The 21,330-nt window shown below is 53.4% G+C and overlaps 1 protein-coding gene across 9 annotated transcripts in view; it reads left to right on the top strand.

Moving 5' to 3' along the window:
- Positions 1-21,330, top strand: part of LDB3 (LIM domain binding 3) — a 59,585-nt gene that overhangs the window by 18,307 nt on the left and 19,948 nt on the right. For 4 of the 9 annotated variants that reach the window (XM_081563052.1, XM_081563031.1, XM_081563041.1 and 1 more), the window contains 3 exons: positions 4,005-4,174; positions 4,821-4,857; positions 20,720-20,862. In XM_081563052.1, the coding sequence (XP_081419178.1) occupies positions 4,005-4,174; positions 4,821-4,857; positions 20,720-20,862 (350 nt within the window). Of the gene's footprint in view, positions 1-1,422; positions 1,438-4,004; positions 4,175-4,820; positions 4,858-10,631; positions 11,417-17,343; positions 17,527-20,719; positions 20,863-21,330 lie in introns of those variants that run through there. The other 5 variants (XM_081563027.1, XM_081562997.1, XM_081563065.1 and 2 more) reach the window with 3 other exon arrangements.

The following is a 21,330-nucleotide window of genomic DNA, read 5'->3' as shown; positions in this document are numbered from 1 at the left end:
TTAGGACATCCTTGTTTCCTGAATTTGCTTGTTAGCAGTGGTTGAGGAACTTGAGGGCTGAGTAGGGAAAGAGTTGGCTAAAATTCATTTGTGGATGAAACTGGTAATAGTGCAAATTTTAATGGGGAGCTCACTCCCTCTTTCTGAATTTCTGACTCTGTTTATCTTAGTCTCTTTCTTCTCTGCATTTCTTTCAGTGTATGCCTCTCTCTCTTTCTGTCTCTGTCTCTATCTCATTCTTTTTCTGTCTCTTGTTTCTTTCTTCCTTACGCATACACACACAGAACCTATATTGTATTCTACTTGGGAATGCCATTAGTGTTGACTTTCAAAACTGATTATCTCTTTGGGTAACATGTTATCCCTGAGTCAAGATCTGCAACAGCTCAAGGCAAGAAATCTTAAAATGATTGTACTTTTTTCCAAAGCTAGGAAAACCAGATGTTGTAAGAAGGATAGAGACATTATAAAGTCCCGGATAACTCCTGTAGTGTTTGGCCTGTGCAGAGCCCAGTCCTCGTGGCCATGACATGTGTGCAGATTTAAGGTACAGCCTCCAGAAGTCAATGGATGGAAAATGGTGTGGTCTTCCTGGCTCTCCTGATCCAAGGGAGCCTGGCCCTCTCAGGCACGCAGTACTTCCTTTGGGCCACCAGGGGGCGGAGGTTGCTTTCCCTGGAGCAGTGAATCTCAAACCTCACCAGCTCAGGGCTTTAGTTCTTGGTGGAACTCTCTGGGTAGTGCTGACTTAGCTAATCCCATCTTTCAAAGCAGAAAATATGACCATGCAAGTTTAAAAATGCAACCATTAGCTCATGGGTGCCCAGGAAAACAAGACTGTCTGATTAAGCCAAAGAGTGAACAGGGATTTCCTGTTAATATTTGCTTGCCATGTGTGTCCTCAGTGTGATCTTAATATGGTAATATTCGCCAAAGGGAAGCACAATGGAAGATAAGCAAAGAACTACTGTTCACTGATTTTATGTTTTCTGCACCTTGGGAAAAGACTGGAATCATTTGGTTTTACCTCTAGGATGGCCATGATGTGATTTTTTTTTTTTTTTTAACATGATGCACCATTGATCTAATCTAGGCTTCTCCTTCCTACCACCTTCCCTCCCATCCTTTTCCTCTACCTTGCGAGCCTGGGAAGCAACACGCTTCCTTTTCCTTCTAACTCAGCCCTGCTGGGTTGATGCTGCCGTGGTGCCCCTGTCTGCCATAAGGTGTTCCGTTTCTGCTGTTAATTTCCATGATTCCTTCCTCACTGACAGTTTTCTTTTTGTCTCTCTCTCTTCCTCCTCTATCCACCCACTCCCATAACTCATTTCTGATCCTAACCCTGCTCCCTTGTGTATGCGCCGCCCCCCGCCCTCCCATGATGGACACGCACTCACTGCTGGGCTTTCCTCTGCTTGGCAGGGCATCACCACTGGCGTAAGTAGACCCCACAGTATTTGTTCCGTCGTCCGTCTGTCTGGTTGCGGGATGGTGTATGGGTTTGGTGGGATGTGCCTGAGGACAGTGGCTCTGTCCACATTGTTCCTCACACCCACCTCACAGGTAAATGACATGCGCTGTGGCCTCAACAGGCAAGTACTTGTCTTTGGGGGTTTTCCCCAAATAACATCACTACAGACACAGAAATCAGAGCAATGACACCACCCTGGCTAGGGCTGTGTCTCATGTTCTCCTTGCTGTGCTTTGTGGGGGCTCCCCGCAGCCTTTCTGGTCTGTACTGGGACAGTGTAGACCTGAACGTCAGAATCCACATCAGGCCATTACTCAGGGAGAAGGTGATGCGGGGCCTCTTGGAGGCTGCTCCCCAGAATCCTCATGAAAGATGGATCTGGAGGAGCCAGCCCCTACCAGGACCACCCATAGGAGGTGAAACCTGAGTCAGACTTGGCGGCAGTGTACAGTAGAGTGAATGCCCACAGGTGACCTTGATGTTGTGGTGACCGTGGAGTGTTTTTGGTGGTAAGAAATTCATGCTGGGGGTGGCTCCAGAGAGTGGCCTTGTACCCAGGGTCCTAGAACTTCAGGGCCTGTTCTATCCCTTCTCTGCATATATTATGTCTGCTGCCCCTCGAAAGGCGCAGCAGTTCCTTCGTCTGGTACCCAGTGCCTGTTGCAGCAGCACCCCAAGTCCCTGGTCTTTGCATAGTGTTGTGGGACGGGAAGCCGACAATGGGACTCCAAAGGGACTCACTTCTGGGGCTCTCGAGCCCTTGGAGCTATGGAAGGAACAGGGAAATATGTTCCCTCAAGGGAACATTCCAGGAAAATAGCAGCAAAAGCCTTCAGGTCCCCTTGAGACTCCTCCCTGTGCTAGAGATGACCTCCCCAGTGAGATCCCAGCCTCTCCTCTGCTCCCAGTCTCCTCCCTGGCTGGGACCCCCTAGGGATCTGCCGGTTTCCCTATCTGATCCCAACCACAGGCTTCCAGGACCTGTAGCTCTCTGGGCCAGGGCAAAGCATTCAGGAAAGTAGGGTAGCTCCACCCCTGCCTTGGTCAGTTACCTTCTGTTATCTTTCTCCTCCTCTGCTCATGAAGCCCACTCTGAGCAGACACAGGGGACCAATCCTGGGAGACTAGGCCATTTCTTCTGTCCAGCTCCTTGCAGAGAGGGTAGACGACAGAGGCACTGGGGAGGTCATCTTTGCAGCTAGCCGGCGCTCAGGGTTTGAAGGGAGAGGTTGAGGCAGCCATAGCAGCAGGCAGGGTGCGCCTAGACAGGGGGAGTGTCTGGGTTGGGCCATGTCTCCAGGTGAGGAGCACCTGGGGTGTGCAGATCCCCAGCGGGTAGAAGTGGCCTTCCTGAGCCTGTTGTTGCAGAGGGTCTGATGGAAAGGAGGCTGAACTGGGGGCTGGGAAGCCTGGGTTCTAACTCCATGGGGGTCCCTACATGACATAACCTGGAACTAGTCAGCCGGCCTCTCTGGACTTCAGTTTCAGTGTCAGTAAGAGGAGAGAGCTGGGCCACTGGTCCATAGGCTGGGGAAACAGGCTGTTGTTATTCTGAGCTTCTCCTGAGCCCACCCTGACTCCCGAGAGAGTGGGCTGGGCAGCCTGGATCCCCCAGCCCTCTCTGGTTGGGTGAGTGGTCATCCACAAAGCTTTTAATGTGTCTTGCCCTGCAGTCTGATCTGGGCTGATAGACCTTGTACTCAAGGGGCTCTAGAGTTCCTTCTGGTTCTGATCAAGGATTTGTTCATTCAACTAAGTTTTGAGCAGCTACCATATGCCAGACCTTAGGGGTCTCAGAGAAGGTCACCAGGTCCTCTCAAAAGGCTGTGCTGCCCTGACCCTCCCCACAACTCCACTCCCAGCTCCCTTGGACGATAAACCCCACTCTCCCTGGGTGATGCTGGGCCTCTGGGGCCCAGTTGTCTTGTTTCTCCAGCCACTTCCTCGCCGAGCTTGCTTATTTCTGCTGAGCAGGAGCCCACAGCCCTCTTCCAGGGAAGTCACGACAGTAGTGGCTCCCAGTTTGGATCCCAAGCTTTGAGGAGGCCAAGGGACTGACCTTGAGGAAGCCTCCGAGTCCCCAAGTAGCCTGTCCTTACCCAGCCCCAAACTCAGGAACTGCTTAGGGAGGTCAAAATTACTTCCAGAAGACCTCTTCTGCCTCTTCTTTCCTTCAAGGAGATCCAGCTCCTGAGGGCGGAGGGTATCTTCAGACCTGTGTCTGGAGATAGACTGGGAGGGGGCGGTGGGTGTTGACAGGAGAGGCTGAGCCTCCTGACCTTCCATGAGTGGAATTCGCTGACTCACCGTGACCTCCTTGAGCACTGAGGATCCAGGCCAAGCCCTTGTTGCAGGCTCTCAGATGGCAGTGGGGAAAGGCAACAGTGGGCTCAGACAAGTAGGGGGCTGCCAACAGGCTTGGGGGGGTGTTGGGGGCGGGGGTGCTCCAGGGGAATGTGACATGGGGAAGGTGCAGGGGCCAGGAGCAGAGTTCCAGCCCTGCCCTCTCCCACGGCCTCTCTCTGCATTGCAGGAGCCTTCCTATCAAAGACCTCACCGTAGACAGTGCCTCTCCCGTGTATCAGGCTGTGATTAAGAACCAGAACAAGCCAGAAGATGAGGCTGACGAGTGGGCTCGCCGATCCTCCAACCTACAGTCTCGCTCCTTCCGCATCCTGGCCCAGATGACGGGGACAGAATACAGTAAGGGAGGGCTGTCGGTGGGGGCGGGGGGTGGGGGCAAGAAGGGGTGACTTTGAAGGGCCATGAGGGTCCTGGGCCCTACGCCATGGTCCCACAGAAGCCAAGGAGTCAGGCCCCCTATCCTGGAAGACGAGCTGGCCTTGATAGATAGTGGCCTCTTGCACCCTTTCTGGGCCCCTGGGGCAGGCACAATGACATCAGCCTTCTGCTTGGCTCCCTGACTCCAGCAGTGCCTGAACTGGTTTAAGAGGACCTTGTGGAACTTCCCTGGTGGTCCAGTGGCTAGGACTCCACTATTCCAATGCAGGGGGCCCAGGTTTGATCGCTGGTCAGGACACTAGATCTTGAATGCTGTAACTAAGACCTGGCATGACCAAATACATAAATAAATAAATATTAAAAAAAAAAAAAAAGAGGGCATTACAGGCCATGCCTCTGGCCACTCCCTCCCAGCTGCACCACTTCTTCTAAGGCCCCTTTTCTCCTCCTTACCCTCTGCCCAGCACACAGCCTTTTCTTCCCAGAAGTCACAGGTAGGAGGCAATAACTGTACCATCATGGGTGGGGACTCTGCCCACAAGCTCCAGTAGCTTTTGTTCCTGATGTTCCCTGTGATTCCTCCTGACCTGCAACTTTCTACCCACAGTGCAAGACCCTGATGAAGAAGCTTTGCGAAGGTCAAGGTAAGTGCCTGGACTCAGGCTCTGTGGCCTTGCCCCTCCTAACCCCATCCCTCCCAGGGCAGCCCCCAGGTCACACAACTCACAGAGAACATCTCAAGTTAATGCATCTGGAAACTCCCAGCCCCTGAGGGGCTCTGGCAGATGCTGGCTTGGGGTGTGTGTGTCCCAGGTCAGTGAGGTGGGTGCCTGGAGCTGAGTCTCTATCCCCCTGGCCCAGGCTGCACGAGCAAGGACTCTGGGCTCTCCCGGCTCTCTCCCTGGGCAAGGGGCAGGGCTGCTTTGGCCTTTGCTGGGCTGTTGAGAATGAGGGCATCTCTTTCTATGAGGCACCGGGCTGGCTGCCTGGCCTGCCCACTCATCTCAGGGCCTGTCCCCTGTGAGTCTCAAGGGTAGGCACTGGGAAGCTAGCTGGCACGCCAAGGGCTATGCTGGGCTGGGGCACCTGGCCTTTGGACTCACTCGTCCAGACCCACGTTGAGGTATCAGTTCCACAGATTGCTCACAGCACCACAGCTGCTGCAAGGAAGCAAAGCCCTGGGCATGAGGTGGGCACACTGCTCTGGAACCCACTGGAACCCACTAGGGCCTTCCATGGGCAGGCATGGGGCCCAGTGTGACTGTGCTTACACTTCCAGAAGCAAATGTGTTGTCTGCATGTCCTTCCTGGGAGAGTCTGCCTTGGGCCGGCACATCCCATGGTGGCCTCTGTGTGAGGGGCTGGGGTTCAGAGGTGCCTTTCCACCCTGGGCCAGGCTTTCTATCTTTGCTAACCAGCGTGTAGTGGCCACAGGACTGCGTGGAGAGTGGCACTCTGGGGTCAGCTCGAGTTGATGTGGATTTTCTTTTTGAACCTCTGTTTCTGCCAATGGAAGTTGCTCTCACTCTTTGGCTGGGGCATCTAAGCCTAAAGTGTGGTCTTCCCCGGCCTGCTAACAATGGCATGCGGTTCCAGTGATGGTTCTTAACCTGTCGGTGCCTGCAGTGTGTCTGTAAAGAGCCTGAAATGAGATGGTGTTTGATTTAGCACAAAAGGTAGCATCGAGCTATTTGAGGCGTAACTAAGCTGTCAGCTCTCTCCGCCCGGTGCTCCTCTGCTCCTGCGTCATTTCTGTGTTTATCCCACCTCACCTTCTGAGTGCCACTCAGAGATACTCCAATGGGCAGTGTGGTCTTTACTGAAGATTTGATGGAGGGGCTTTACAGCACACACCGCAAATTGCTCAAAAATCTCCAGGTCCCTTCCATCAAGAAGCCAGTAGGGGCCTGCCCTGCCTTTCCAGCCCCCGTTAACCCCTTCTTAGTACTTCTGGTTACTTTATGTTTCTGGGGCCAGTCACTCTCAGTTTGCATCTCAGTAACCAGACTCCATGTAGAAGGTGGAGTTCTACACATTTAGTATGGGTAGAGAACCTTTGTCTCACATGTTCTCCCTGGAATACTTGGAGGCTCTGCGAAGTCATTGAGTGAGAACACAGAAGGCGGTATTCACGGTGGTCCGATGTGGGCCTTCCCCTCCCCTCCTTTCAGAAGCATCTCTTGGGGCCTGTTCGGCCTGGTTGTGTAGGCCCTTTCCCCACCCTGGGGTCTAACTGCCCACAAGCTCCATTCAGATCCCCTCCGAAGGCAGGGTATCTTAAGAACTCTGCTGCAGGTCTTGGAGTCTCTCCCTCAGCCCTGGAGGGTTTCCTTGTAGGGAAATCTGGAAGAGAGGGGCCCAAGAAGAAACTTCAGCCTGCTTCTTCCCTCAGTCAAGGACCTTGACCCACCCTAAGAAAGCAGCTCCCCCCTGCCCCACAGCTCTGCACCGCTGTCAGCCCCTCCCTCTGAGTCTTGGACCCTGTAGTGGAGGCTCTGAGGCCCCCAGGAAGCCTCTGTTTGGGACTGGAGGAGCCTCAGCCTCCTGCCCTTCTCCCTTTTCCTGACTTTAATTTCTGGAAGGTTGTCCTCACAGCCACCCCACCAAATGCCCATTCTCCTCACGGCCAAAGGAGGAAAGTAGGCTTTTTTATTTTGCTGAATGCTAAGCAACTTCTGGCCCAGGGAGTGACAGATGGGGGTACAACAGGTGCTGTGGTTCCATTCTGCTTGTGATTAATGCCCGAAGTAGTGACTTTGGCCACTGGTCCCAGCTGGGGCCCCAAGTTCAACTGAGGGGCCATCTGAACAGTAGGGAACACACTTACCCCTACCCTGAGTCCAAGCTGGTCAGAGATCTTGCTCCCTTGGGGGGCTGAGCCCCACTTGCATCTGTCCCTCCTCCCAAGTTGGAATCTGTACCCCCTCCCAAGTTGGAATCTGTACCCCCAGACCTTGCTGATGCATCGTGTTGGCTAAGGGCAGACATGGCCTCTGTCCTTACCCCTCCCAGTTGAGCCTGACTCACAGTGGGGAATCTGAGAGTCTCTCACAAAGGCTGCACTCCCTGGGAAGGCTTCACTGCACCTTGCTTCCAGGGAGCTCATTCCAGCATGGCCTGAGTTTGCTAAATCTGGGGACCAGCAACCTGGGCACCGTGGCAGCCTATTTAGGCTTGTATGTCTGCTGGGATGCTTTTTCCTTTCTGTTGCCATGTGCTGGGAAGGCTGGCAGGGATGCCAGTTGTTCTGTACCAGGCAGGGCACTGGGTGGTCTCCAGGACAGGTGTAATCTGCATATCAGAGGACCTGCACACTTGCCCCTCACCTGTCCCTTCTCCACCTTTGGGACAGCCCCTACCAAGTCCCAGGGCAGCTCAGAGCCCCACCCTACCCCGCCCTCCCCTCCTCTCCTCTTGGGCCCTGGCTCCTGGCACTGTGGCAATGTCTTTGGTATCTGGTAGCAAGTAGGGCTTCCCTGGTGGCTCAGACAGTAAAGAATCTGCCTGTAATGTGGGAGACCTGGATTCAATCTCTGGGTTGGGAATATCCCCTGCAGGAAGAAATGGAAACCCACTCCAGTATTCTTGCCTGGAGAATCCCATGGACAGAGGAGCCGGGTGGACTACAGTCTATGGGATCGCAAAGAGTCAGACACGACTAAGTGACTAACACTTTGAACTTGAACTTGAACTTGAGTTGTCCTCCAAGGCTCCAGGGCCCCCTTGCTGGTCTAATCTCCAGGGACTCTGTCTTTACAGGGGAAGTAGAGTGAGCCACAGAGCAGTCTGAGTATCAGCTGTGGACACGGTTCCTCTTCCAGGAAAGACCCATCACCTTAGCAAACTGTCAAGTGGGCTTAAACAGCAGCCTCCTGCCAGCTTCCACATGGGTACAGGTAGCAGTGTGGCTCCCAGCCTTCATCTGAAGTAGCAGAGCCTATAATCCCAGAAAGGTCACCACACCTTCCATCTGACCTCAGGAGTGCATTCCAGGGCCTAGATGGCTCAGAAGGTTGATAGGGGGTAGGAGTGCAGGCAAGTGTAGTTTCATCCTAGGCAGGGCTTGAATCAGCCAGGGATCTGGATCCCATCGCATGGACACAACCATCCTGCAGCACCGCAGTTAGAGCTCAGATCCCACCCCCTGACCCGGCCCCCATCTTGTGGTGTAGCTGTCTTTAAGTTCAGTCTCTGTGTTTACCTAATGCTCACCTCAGTAAAGAACTCTACATCTCTTCGTGGTCTCCATGTGTTAAGGAAAAAGTTGATTTTAGTGAACACTTCCCTGGGTGTCACCTGAGCAGCCGTCATGGGTTTACCGGGACCTCTTTCCCTTTTGCTCTCACCCACTCTGCAGTCTCTTCCCCTCTCTTCTCTTCCTCCATCTTCTTGCTCCTCTCTTTGGCTGGCTGTGAATTTCCCAACAGCTCCAAGCAGAGCAGACTCACAAGCCTTGCCAACTCTCTAGGACTGTTCCTGACCATGTCACTGAGCACTGATGATAAAGGCTTGGGCCTGACTGGACAAACTGGCTGCGGCTGTGTCCTGGGTGGGCTCTGTGTGCTGGTCGGTAGTTGCCGCCCATGGTGGTGTCAGCAGGCAGGGCTGTGTGGGCCCTATCACAGGGCCTGGGCTTATACCATCTTCACCCCCTTTTCCCCACCCTCGGAGAGGCAATAGCAAGGGATGCCTGGCACTTAGATCATGGTTCTGCCTCTGAGTTTCCATGTGACTATAGGCTATTCATGTGATGTATTTGCACCTTGGCTTCTTTGTGGTACTAGGAAAGTCTGGACCAGTGGTTTTCAAATATGTGAGCAGGGGACCCCCTCTTGTCAAACAGAACCTTTACACAGGGACCCACTTGCAGGCCTTAAGGTGTAGAGAGGGAGTCTCCCAGGTAATACAGATGTGGGGAGGTGGCCAGGTATACATATGGGGACACAGGACTGTTATCATGCAGAAATGTAAGTCCAGCATCACCCCATCCTTTGATTTTTAAAGACCTAAAGCCAATCTTTCTGATTTTTACATGCTGACAGTTCATTTGTTAAGCTATTTATTTTGATACAATTGCAGATTGGCATGTGGTTATAAGAAATAATACCGAGAGAGCCTATGTAGCCTTTACCCACAATGGTAGCATCTTGCAAAACTAGTACCCCACCAGGGTGTTGACACCCATACCATCCAATGCAGAATACTTCCTTCATCCTCAGATGCCCCCATCTTGTTTTTTCAGACCACTCTCAACCTCCCTATTGTGCACGCCCTGTCCTTAACTTGTGGCAACCACTAATCTGTTCTCTGTTCTCTGTTTCTATAATTTTGTCATTTCAAGGATGTTATATAAATGGGATTATACAGCTTGAGGCCTTATGGGATGGGCTTTTTCAGTCCTCCTAGTTCTCTGGGAACTCATCCAAGTTGTGGAGTATACCAGTGGTTCATTCATATCTTTTTATTGCCGAGTAGTATTCTATGATCTGGATGTAGCAGTTAATTTTTAAAATGAATTTTCAACACTATCCAGGTTGAACACACCGTGTTTGTGGCTAGATGAGGCCCCTGGGCCACCAACTTGCACCTCTATTCTGGAAGATGTTAGAGGTCCCTCTGGTCTGGAGGTCTAGGATTTTGGCCTTTCCCAGGCACAATCTCCCCCCGCCCCCGTATCTATATTTCTGGCTCTTCCTTGCCTGCTTTGTCCTATGTCCTCGGCTAAGAGGGCTGTGGGCTGAGCCCCAGAGGCCTTACTGGCAGGAAGTGGTGGGAAGTCCCGGCCCCCAGTATATGTGTGCCAGCAGCCTTGTGAGTATACATGTGCACGCGTATGCCTGGCTGTGCTCAGGCCTAGGTGGGCGGGGTAGTCAGTGGTGTTTGGAGGCTTCTCTCTGGGAACAGAACGGTTGGCAGAGACTAGGGCAGCACAGGGAGTTGGCAGGTCTGCTCACCCAGCCTTGTCACGGGGACAAGCGTTCCTTCTTCTTGATGCCCAGCTAGGGGACAGAGACCATGCAAGGCTCGCCTGCCTATGGTGTTCAGTCCCGAGAGCCCACAGCCAAAGCAGCCCTGCCCAGCCCTAACCACACGGGCCAGGGAGAACCTGGAGACCGCCCCCCCACCCCGGGGCCCAGCCTGCCCTCAGGTCCTCTAGCCAGGCCCCTTCTCCATGGCTCACTCAAGTCAGGGACAGTAGTCCATCCATCCTGGTCCTTGTAACTCTGGTCTTGCCCCAAACCAGGCCTAACCACCTGGAAATTACCCCATGGGTGGCAAAGCCTCTCCAAGCTGAACCCTCCCTCCCATGCCCTCTGCCCCAGCTGTCAGACAGGTGATGGCGGACACATCCCCTAACCCCTTCTCTCTTCCTTTCTCTCTCTCTGTCTCTGTCTCTATGTTTCTCTCTGTGCCACAGGGAAAGGTTTGAAACGGAACGTAACAGCCCACGTTTTGCCAAATTACGCAACTGGCACCATGGCCTTTCGGCCCAAATTCTTAATGTTAAAAGCTAAGAGGCTGTCTGGAATCCCCCCATTCCTTGCAGGCCTGACTCCTCCCTCCTTCCCCCCACACAGATCTGGCATGTGAGCCCCATGGTGATGCTTGAGAATGTATAGCTGTGCTGGGGGGCACCTTCGCTAGTCACATGCAGCAGTTGTGCTCTCTGCCTGGCCCAGAGCTGATGGCCCAGGCCCAGCCCCATGCAGCACCGCACCAACTCTACCCCCACCCTTCAGTGCAACTCTCGCCACCCCCCAAATAGCCCAAGCCTCTGCTCCCCTGCACAAGGCCTTCCTGTAGATCAGAGAGGACGTGATGGGGTTGCTGATAGGACATCCCAGAACCAAGGAAAACAGACTGCCACTGGTCCATTCTCCCACCAACCTCAGTTCCTGGGAGAAGCAGCCCGGCCTAGTGCCATCCTGGAACGAGCAGCCCATAGATCAGGGTCCTAAGAAGAAGCCAACTCCCTGGCCCCACTTACTCCCTTGTGCCCTCTGGAGCCAGGCAGCCCAGGACAGGGCTCCCTACAGAGGAAGAGGAGGCCCCAGGGTAGACAAGGGAGAGGCCCCTCCTGGCTGTGGTGAGATTGGAGCGTGTGTTCTCCTCTCTGTGCTGTGTGTGTTGGCTCCCTAGTTCTCTCTCCTGTACATATAAGCATGCTCATTCTGAAATAAAGAGAATTTGAAATGAACCAAACCTGCCCCAGTCCTGCTGTACCTGTGTGCGTATCACCCAAGGGGGCAGGTCTGAGATGGGGAGAGGACAGGTGCCTGCAGCAGAGGGGCAGGGGCAGTGCCCACCAGGGCTGGGATTTGTTGTTCAGTCGCTCAGTGGTGTCCGACTCTTTGCAGGACTGCAGCATGCCAGGGTTCCCTGTCCTTCACCATCTCCCAGAGTTAGTTCGAACTCATGTCCATTGAGTCGGTGATGCTATCCAACCATCTCATCCTCTGTTGTCCCCTTCTCCTCCTGCCCTCAATCTTTCCCAGCATCAAGGTCTTTTCTAATGGGTCAGCTCTTCACATCAGGTGGCCAAAGTATTGGAGTTTCAGCATCAGTCCCTCCAATGCAAACCACTGTTTCCCTGTCGCTATGGCCCTGCCCAGGGCTCCAGAGAGCAGGCAGAGAGGACAGTGGGTGAGAAGCTGTTCTGTGGGCTAGAGGGCAGCTTAGCCTCCTTTGGGTAGTGTGTGTGAATGCTCCCTGCCTCCCCTCCCACACCAGCCACAGCCGGCAGGCCGAGCCAGGCCTCCTTCCCTATTGGAAAGCGCATCACAAACCCGGGTCCCAGGAAGGCGCTGCGCATGCTCAGCCCTGGCCAGGAGGGAGAGAAGTGGCTGAAGTGGACACACCTGGACTAAGGAGTAGCTCACAGGGAAACTGCAGGGTTCCCTCATGAGCAGGCCGTGGCTCAGGAGGGAGGAGCTGGAAGGTGTGCCTGGTGGAGGCTTGCTCACGCAGCAAGAGGGCAAGGAAGGTTCTCATTCCTGGCTTCCACACACCTATGGCCTGTCCTAGTCCTGAGCATTTAGGAAGGGCCAGTCTGGCAGGCTCATGTCCTCCCAACTCACCTGCCTGCTCATTATCCTCATCCCTGACTGAGGGAACCCCAAGCTGAAAACATGAGATCATCAACACTTGACAAATAATGACAGGTGTTGAGGCCTATCCTTCAGGACTCCCCGCCACCCCTGGGACTGGACTGGGGTAGAGCCTTGCTCCCACTCCCACTGCCTGGGCACAGGCTACCTTTCTGCCTCCAGGGACCTTGGCAATCCCATCTAGAAGGGCTGGTCAGGGAGCGTGTTCTGTCCTGCCTACCACCCTGAGATGCTCCCAAAAGCACCCGCCTCCCCCCGCCCCCCACACACACCATCTTGTTCCAACTTAACCTCCCATCTCATCCTGCCTCTAGCAGTCTGACCCCAGGGTCAAGGCAAGGACCAGGCAAGTCAGGCTGGCCAGAGGATCAACAGGGGAAGTGGGGAGAGGTACATTTTTGCCTGCATTTAGGCATCCTAGGGCATGCTCATATTTAGCTGACCTTTTATTGAGGACTTCCAAGGCCAGGGGTAGGTTTGGGGTTGAGGGCTGCCAGGCAGAGAGTGGCAGGTAGTGGGCATCCTAAGACTAGCAGAGGACCTGAGCCAATCCATCAGAGCTGGTGGCCTCCCAGTCCCCTGTCCCTATCCCCCCGGCCAGTCAGATGGAACCCTCTTGGATCCACCTAATTGAAGTCCTGGAAGGCTATTTGCTTCCCAGCCCACCTGGTGCCTCCCCAGTGACCCCAGGCCACTGCAGGCAGCATTTTGGGTGGCCCCAGGCCAGGGGTCTGTGTGAAGCGCTCTGAGGTAAACAGGAGAGGGTCCTTATTCAGCATTCCATGTCCATGGGCATCAGTTGAAGCACTGGATTCCTGGCCACTGTGGGTGCCCAAGGAATCAGAAAGGGCTGATGTGGTGTGACTCACCGTGATGAAAGGCTGATTGTGTGAGGTCAAGAGACAGGGATTGCTTTTCTATCTGGAGTATCCAGGAAGGCTTCCTGGAAGAAGGGGTCTGTGTGTTTGATCTTTGGGAACAGACAGGAGTGGGGCATGCACAGTCACAGAAGGCTGCATATGTTATTCTAAGCAGAGAAAGCAGAGATGCTGATGAGAAGGAATATCCCAGAACCTTGAGTTAATTATTTTGACTGGAATGGAAGACAGGCAGAGGATGTTATGGTTAGCAGTGGTCCGGAGCTGGAATGTCCGGCTCTGAATTTTGACTCTGTTCCGAAAGCAGTGTGAACTAGTGAAGGTTGCAGGGCATCATTTACACCACAGCCTGTGGGAGTTGCTGTGCACCGAGCAGTTCTGGAGGGGTGTCATTGCATAGACTACAGTGTCAACAGGGCTCCTGGAGTCTTGCAGTGCGGCAACATTGGTGCAAAGTGACATGATCAGGGCCGCCCTGAGCAACTGTCATCAGGTTGCAAGGTGGAATGCTAACTAGGTGGGTGGCAGCATGAACAGTTTCAAGACCAACCACTTGACTGGCATTCTATCATCATCAAATCAACAGAGATGTTCATATTCCATTCTTCTAGCTAATACAAATAGCATCATCACCCCAGTAAAGGCAAACACCGCCCAGCACCATCAGTCACGGCATGCCCACAGCATGCATTGCCAATAGTTCCAGCCTGAGCCCAGTGACCACAAACCCCTCCAGGCTCAGCACCACTGCCAGTAGCATCCCCATCCTTTCCATACATAGTGCCATTGTTGCCAATAGGAGCAACAACCAAAGGCCACTTCAGCTGAGCAGGGCACAGGGTTGGCACACTGCACCCTTATGCCAAGTGGGTGGAAGGAAGAGATGGACTGAAAGGGGGACTGTAGCCAGGCTGTATTTCTCCTCTGGCTGCACCCTTCCCAGGCAGCCCCCACCAGTTGATATAGTTGGGTTGGTTTGGTTTTTGCTTAGATGTTTAAGGTGAATTATGAACCAGGCCAGAGTCCTTGACCAGGCTGGGGTAATCTAACAGGCACTGTCTTTAGGACTGAAGCCAGGATCTAATAAGTTCTTTGCAGTGCTTGATTTCTGAGACCCCCTCCTCAGGGAATTTCAGGCATGAACTGACCTGGACAAGAACCCAAGATCCTTCTGGATGCTCTTCAGTGTTGCTCCTACCTTCCCTAGGCCCCGGCTGCTTGGTGTCTATAGCCAGCAACCCAAGATAGGAGGCTACCCAGTCATAACACTGAGCAGCAGGCTCATAGTGTGCCCTTTGTCCTGCCCTGTGGTAGATGATGAGTTTTCCCAGGGCGATATCCACTCCCAAGTTCACCCCCAAGAAGCCAGGATTCATATGGAGCTATGCCTGGGGAGAGCAACAGGTAAGCTGGTCTGACAGGGGACTGGAATACAGGAGACAGGTAAAGCCAGTTTCCTATTTGTCCTGCAGAGAATATGTCCCCAGCCTGGGCATTTTTATCACTGTTGTCTGCAGTTCCCAGAAGTCCCCTGGAACCATGCAGCAGAGTTAGGGAGAAACAGCTAAAGGAAATGGGGTGTCCTTTGTCAGACAGGCCTTGACAGGCCTTCCCAAACATGTCCATGCCATGGGGGTCTGAGCAGCCAGCTCAGTGGTGGTGTCAGGGCCTGCAGCTGCTTCCCTGAGGCAGCCACTTCATAGGCATGGCTTCCAGAAGCCAAGTTCTTTCATGAGGGGGGCATTGAGTGGCCTCATGGTGGGCCAGGACTGGGCACCACCATGAGCCTGAGAGCTGGGGTGCCCATGGCTGCCTCTCTGAACCACTAAGCTGGGAAAGGGCTGGGCAGGGCATGGCCACTGCCCTTGTCCACTCTGGATGCTTCCTGTGTAGTCACAGAGAAAAATGGTGCTCCCGCCTATGTTGACAGTCAACTTGCAGCCTTGCCTCTTCTCCAGCCCCTTCTTCCTTGACCCTCTCATGCTGTTTCATACTTTTCTCTACCATATGCCTCCCTGGATGGAGGAGAGCAAGTTGTGATGCTTTGGTAAATAGCTCATGGCCCCCTGGCACTCCTGTCTGGGACAGACCTGTGTAGCACCTTGTTCCTCACAGTGTGGTCTACAGACCAGCAGCATCAGCATCACCTGGGAGCTTGTTAGAAATGTAGACTCTCAGCCCTGCTACCCACTTCCTGAGCCAGAAGCTGCAATTTTAACAAGATTTCCAGGCCAATTTGCCCACATATTCAAGTCTGAGAAATGATGTAGTGGTTAAGGATCACATCTGTCTCTGGCACTTGGTGACAAAGTGTTGTTTTAATGGAGAGTCAATCTTTGTGGATCTCAAGTTCCCCATCTGTAAAATGAGGATCTTGATACCAGTTGCCCAGCCAGGTTGAAAGGATCAAATGGAGTAACAGAGTGTTGCTTATATAGCTGTTTAGTGCAAGGCCTGGCATGTGATAAGCACTTACAGAGGGAAGAGGATTATTCTAATTATTTCAAGTAAGAATAGTGCCTTTTGCTGGGGAAAGATTCTACTTGACTGCAGGAAGAAGGTTCTTTCTTCCTGTTTGAGGGGCCACTTGAATTACTAGGTAAGACTTCAAATCTATCACCTAAATCAGATCCTGCTGTCACTACCAAGTTCTAGGAGCTCCAGCAATTGAATTCTCTGTCTCCATTTCTTCACCTATTAAAAAGAATCTGTAATACCCACATCAGAGGGCTTTTGTGAGGATTTAAGACAGGCCTGGCACACAGTGGGAGGTCAATAATTGAATGTCATCGCGTGAGCAAAATCATTCCCACCTATAGGATTTGCAATATCCTGGGTGACAGAGGATGAGATGGTTGAATGGCATCACTGATTGAATGGACATGAACTTGGGCAAACTCCAGAAGATGGTGAGGGACAAGGAAGCCTGGAGTGCTGCAGTCCATGGGGTCGTGAAGAGTCGGACACAACTTGGCAACTGAACAACAAGTTGCCATCATAGAAAGTACAGATCTTAGTCCAACAACCCAAGTGAGCTAAGAATGTACATTTCTTTCCTTTCCTATAATTTAACTTTTATTCTCTGCCTCATTTCACAGGGGGCAGAAATCTAATCCCATCGACCCAGGCTCTGATGCTCCTCTTTTGTCTGGGGTGGTTTTGGGGAAGAGGTGCTTGCAGAATGCCAAGGCAGGTGGGATGGGGAGTCTGGGCACCTGGTCCTTGATATGATCTACCTGTGCTGGCATCTGCTGGGATATCCCCCTCCCGTCTGGTCACAGTGGTCCATACTGGCAGAGCAGTCACCTCTCATGATCCCAATTACAGGGACTTTCACATGTGCAGGCACTCAGGGCCAGGTCCATATCACTCTCAGGGGTGTAGGAAACTGTCTATAGCCCCCAGGCCACAAGATGGCCTGCAGATCTTTGGGCTACCTCAGGCCTGCCTGCCCCTTCACCAGGGGCCTGAGCACAGCGGACCCTGTGGTCCTGCCACTTCCGCAGGATTTGCCCAGAAAACAGGCACATCTACCTTTATTCTTGAATCCCTCACTCCACGTTGCCCCCTTTCTTGTTCAGATGACCTTGGTCTGCCTGGCATGGTAGCTTTTTTACCCATCTTCTAAATGTACCATCAGTGCTCCGAGTCCTTTGCAGCCTAAAGCCCAACTTCTCACAACTTCAGAACTTAAGCCCTTGACAACAAAATATCTTGCCTCTGTTTTCTTCCTTGTATAATCCCTTCTCAAAGGCAATGCTTATCTCTGACTAAACATGGAACAGTGAAAGAAGGAGGAAAACAGGATGGGGGAGAAAACTTGGTTGATAATTTAGACTACTTTTTGACCGCACTGTTTTTATAATACACGTTGAGAAAGGGGAATCATGTAGGGGAATCTTAGTAGGCTTGAGAATATTTTTGATGTTCCTGTGATCCGCCCTGTGGTCTGAGCCCGTCCTTCTGGGAGTCCTGGGTTGTGGGGGTGCTCTTTTCCTCAGCCTGGAAACAGGCCTTCTGGAAGATCCGGCTCTGTTCACAGTAATGCTGGTAACTTCTGCCCAGCCTGCCTCTGCTGCAGCCACTGCCCCCACCCTGCAGAGTGGCGCCCTTGACCTGTTGTCTTTCTCGGTCGCCTCATCAGCACCCCTATTGAGCATGCTCCAGTGTGCACCAGCCAGGCCGCCACCCCACTGCTGCCCGCTTCTGCCCAGTCGCCTGCTGCTGCCTCTCCCAGCACAGCCTCGCCACCCCCGGCCACAGCCGCTGCCCATGCTGCCACCGCCTCTGCCACAGCCCCTGCCTCAAGCCCTGCGGACAGTCCAAGGTAACTGGCCCACAGGTGCCGGCTCTGCCCGTGGGGAAGGGAGGCAGGAAAAGCCTCCCCTGGGTCCGTCTGTCGGCAGCTGTGTTGGGCCCTCGGAAAGGCCCGTCCAAAGTGGTTAGGACCCTTGGACCCTGGGCTGAAGGGGATATTGGGGGTGCATTTCAGGAAGATACACTGTGTGTGTGGCTGAGGACAGAGGGTGGACATGTCACCCTGCCCCAGGGGCACATGCACATGCTCTAGGGAAAGAGGTAAAAGTCTATCTCTCACACACTCACACACACACACACACACACACACACACATAAGGTTAAATAACAGAGAGAGACTGTGTGGAAAATCCATGTTCCTGGAACTGGGATTACAGAGAAAGAAAGGAAATCAAGGAAGCCTCCGTGGAGGAGGGAGCATTGGCCTGAGCACTGAAGGTGGGTCACACTATTTACAAACTACCTCGCCCTTGTTCCTTACCCTCTATTCTCTTGATGGAGAAGCACGCTAGCTCCAGAGACACCTGGTGCAGTGGGACTCACATCTCTGCTTTACCACTTACTGTCTGTAAGCTTCTGAAAGTGACTCAACTCTCCAGAACCTCAGTTTCCTCACCTCCTAAGGCATTAATGCACAATGCACTAATGCATAATGCCCATAATTTTATAGAGTCAGGATAGAAAAAGTGTACATAGAACACCCAGCACATAAAATGCTCTCAGGTATTGCAAGTTATTGCATTCCTGTCTGCCTTCATGGATACTCAGCAAAGGCAGGGGAAGGGAGGTGTTGAAAAGGATGAGGGGAGGTGTAGGGAGGCAGAGGGGGAAGGCTGGACAGGTCATTCTGGAGTGGCCAGGCAGTGTAACAGGCTGGGCAGGCCCAGCTCTTTCTGGGCTGTGTGGAGCTGTCAAGTTGGTGTTTGGGGTCAGAGCCAGCTTTCCCAGTCTCCACACTCCCCTCCCAGGGTTTTGCTGAAAAGGACACCTTTTCAGCAGGTCAGGGTGCATGGTTCCCTGTTGCAGCCTGAAGCCAGGATGAAGGATGAGCAGAGTGGCCTGTGTGCCCTGCTTCTACCCCCTGGCTTCACAGTGACCCAGGTAATGCTGAGCCCAGCCTTTTCCCAACCCAACTCAAGTATCACGGGTGAGCCTGGCCCAGGCTTCCAGGGTCCTCATATCCCAGCTTCCTGGGGGCACTTAGCAAGCTGCTTCCCTTCTGCACTCCAGAGTCTCTTTAAGTAAGGGCCTTGCTCCCTGCATAAAGAAGAAACTTTGAGGGGGATAAGACATGTCCCTACTGTCTAGTGAGAAGATGCCACCCCAGTTTGAGGGGAAGGCTTTAGATGCTTGGGTCCCATGGACAGTCTAGCCCCAGCCCTGCTCAAAGGCAGGCTCCAGCACCACGTTCCAGGCCTCCTTGTTCGGGGGGCCTCAGGACCCCCTCAATAGAGCAAACCCTCCCTCTACTTTGCCTTACAAAGAGATGTGAAGCCTGGGTGGAGAGTGGAGAAAGCCATGGAGGGCTGCCAACATCAGGCTGGAGCAGAGGGGGCCAGGGGACCTCACTCTGGGCCCAGCTATCTGCCCTCCTTGTTACATGGGCTGGAGTGGTGCTAGAGGGAGCCAGTGGGAGACAAATGGACACCCATCATGGCCTCAGAATTCTTGCTGGATATCTTAAGCCTCTGCTTGCTCCCCCAGCACCAATCTCTGACAGCTTACCTGTGGCTCCTTGGGTGCTGGGAAAGCATCCTCCATTGGTGGGAGAGTCTGACTAAGACCAGCTGACCCTTGGTCTTCTTCTACCACAGTGGAAGCTGGGCACCATTTGGACATGGCCTTTTCCTCTTCCACTGAGGCTCCTACTCCATGGGTCTTAACAGGGATATATCAGAGAAGGGAGGCCCAGAGAGGGGAGACAGTGTTCTCACTCAACCAGAAACACAACTTGGCAGGACAAGCCCCCAGGTCCAGCACATTGGCTCTCTGAGACGCATTCTAACTGTCTGGGGCAGCACCCAGACCTTTCTCGATCCACTTAGGAGCTTGGTAGTAGATTCTAAGCTCAGGGCAACCCCCTCCCAGAGCCCCAGAGAGGATGGTACTGCCTTATCCTATGACTCTGCCCAGCAGATATGGGCAGGCCCTGGGCCCATGAGGGGTAAGGAAGACAGGAAGCAGGAGGCAGTATATTTCCAGGGGCTCATTTCTCCACACCCCTGTCAATGTCCCATTTTCCCTGGGTGTGGGTAATGTCAGCCCCATTAGTGCATGAAAGATGCAGAGGGCAACCAGGGACATGTTCTGTAAGGTGTTTGTTAGTTTTAAAATGAAGAAAAGATGAGGAATTTCACAGGCAAATGGAATTGGGAAACACTGAATCAGACAACATCGAACAGGTTGCTTAGCTGCAGGAGCTCTTGAAGTCTTTAGTTCTCTAAGAGGAGAGGCCAAGCACAGCATCTCCTGAGGGCAATGAATGGGTACATTATCTTTTTCCATCTCTTTGGTCCCAGGGTCCCTGGGTCATAAGTGGGAAAAGGCCTGCTTTGGGCCTCTTGGCAGCTAACACAGTAGGAGGAGGGCAACAGGAATTCTATACAGAAGAAGAGCCTCTGTGTATCTTGGGGCTTGGGGGGTTCTCCTGACCTCCCCTCCCTGGAGCACTCTTATCCAGAAACCTGAGACTTTGCTGCTCCCTCCACAACAATAGAAAGGGGGAGGGGGAGGACGCCAGGTGGTCTGAGGCTGTGAGGTGCCGCAAAAGGTTGGGAAGTAGGTTTGACTGTCTCCATCTTTTCTCTTTCCTGCTTCTACCTCCTTCCCCGCCCCAGCTTCCCACCCCCATCCCTCCAGCTCTCCGCAAGGGGTGAAGCGTTTCCCATCATCCTCTTGTCTGACTGGTACCTTTCCTCCCTCTGCTAAGGTGGTAACACCAGCAACGGGCTGTAATTTTCACAGTGTCTCTGCTGCTCTCAGCAGACTCACCAAGACTTAGCACCCAAAGAGCAGCTTCCTCCCCCTAAGACCTTCTGGTCTTTTCTTCACAGCCTCTGGCAGCTCCCCAGGCACATCTTTGTTAGGTTTCCTCCTTACAGAGCCTGTATAAAGATCAGGGAGCCAGCCTGCCATGGCTTCAAGCTCCAGGGCCTGGGTGGGGTTGTCCTTCTGGCTGCTAACTCTTCCCCACTTGGTTCCAGGCCCCAGGCCTCTGCCTACACTCCCGCTGTGGCCACCTCTCCAGCACCTGCTGCCCATACATACAGCGAGGCCCCAGCTGCCCCTGCACCCAAGCCCCGGGTTGTCACCACTGCCAGCATCCGGCCTTCTGTCTACCAGCCAGGTGAGAGGCAGAGTGGGAAGGGAGGCTGTCTAGCCTGGGCATGGGCTCCAGGGGTCAGCTCTAAGGCCACATCCCCCTGAAGGATGGTGGTTAATGACGTTCACCCTTCCTTCTTCCAATTATGGGCCAGAATCCTATGGAAGCTATCTCTGGCACTGTGGAGACAGATGGGCAGTGACAGGCAGTGATGGAGCCTCCTAGATCTCAAGACATTTCCTGCCTGGGGAGTTGCAGGCTCCAAGTGAGCAAGAGAGGGTTTAGGGGGAGGGTCTTGTTCCTCCAGGAGTCTGGGTCTGATTGAAGCCAGTGGATGGGGAGTTATAACAAAAACGCCATGGGCTTTGGACAGACCTGCTGCGTAATGGGATGCTGGGCAAGTAGCTCACCTGTCTGGTCTTTGGTTTCTTCAGCTGGGATAGGCTAACTAGAAGCATGGAAAGCACATGTGACGGGCGGGAGAGTGACCCA

Source organism: Giraffa tippelskirchi, chromosome 2 (genome assembly GCF_054371585.1).
Source record: "Giraffa tippelskirchi isolate mGirTip1 chromosome 2, T2T-mGirTip1v1.2.pri, whole genome shotgun sequence".
NCBI classification, from domain to species: Eukaryota; Metazoa; Chordata; class Mammalia; order Artiodactyla; family Giraffidae; genus Giraffa; species Giraffa tippelskirchi.
The sequence above is the reverse complement of the archived record's forward strand: the minus strand, read 5'-3'. Positions and strand labels throughout refer to the sequence as shown.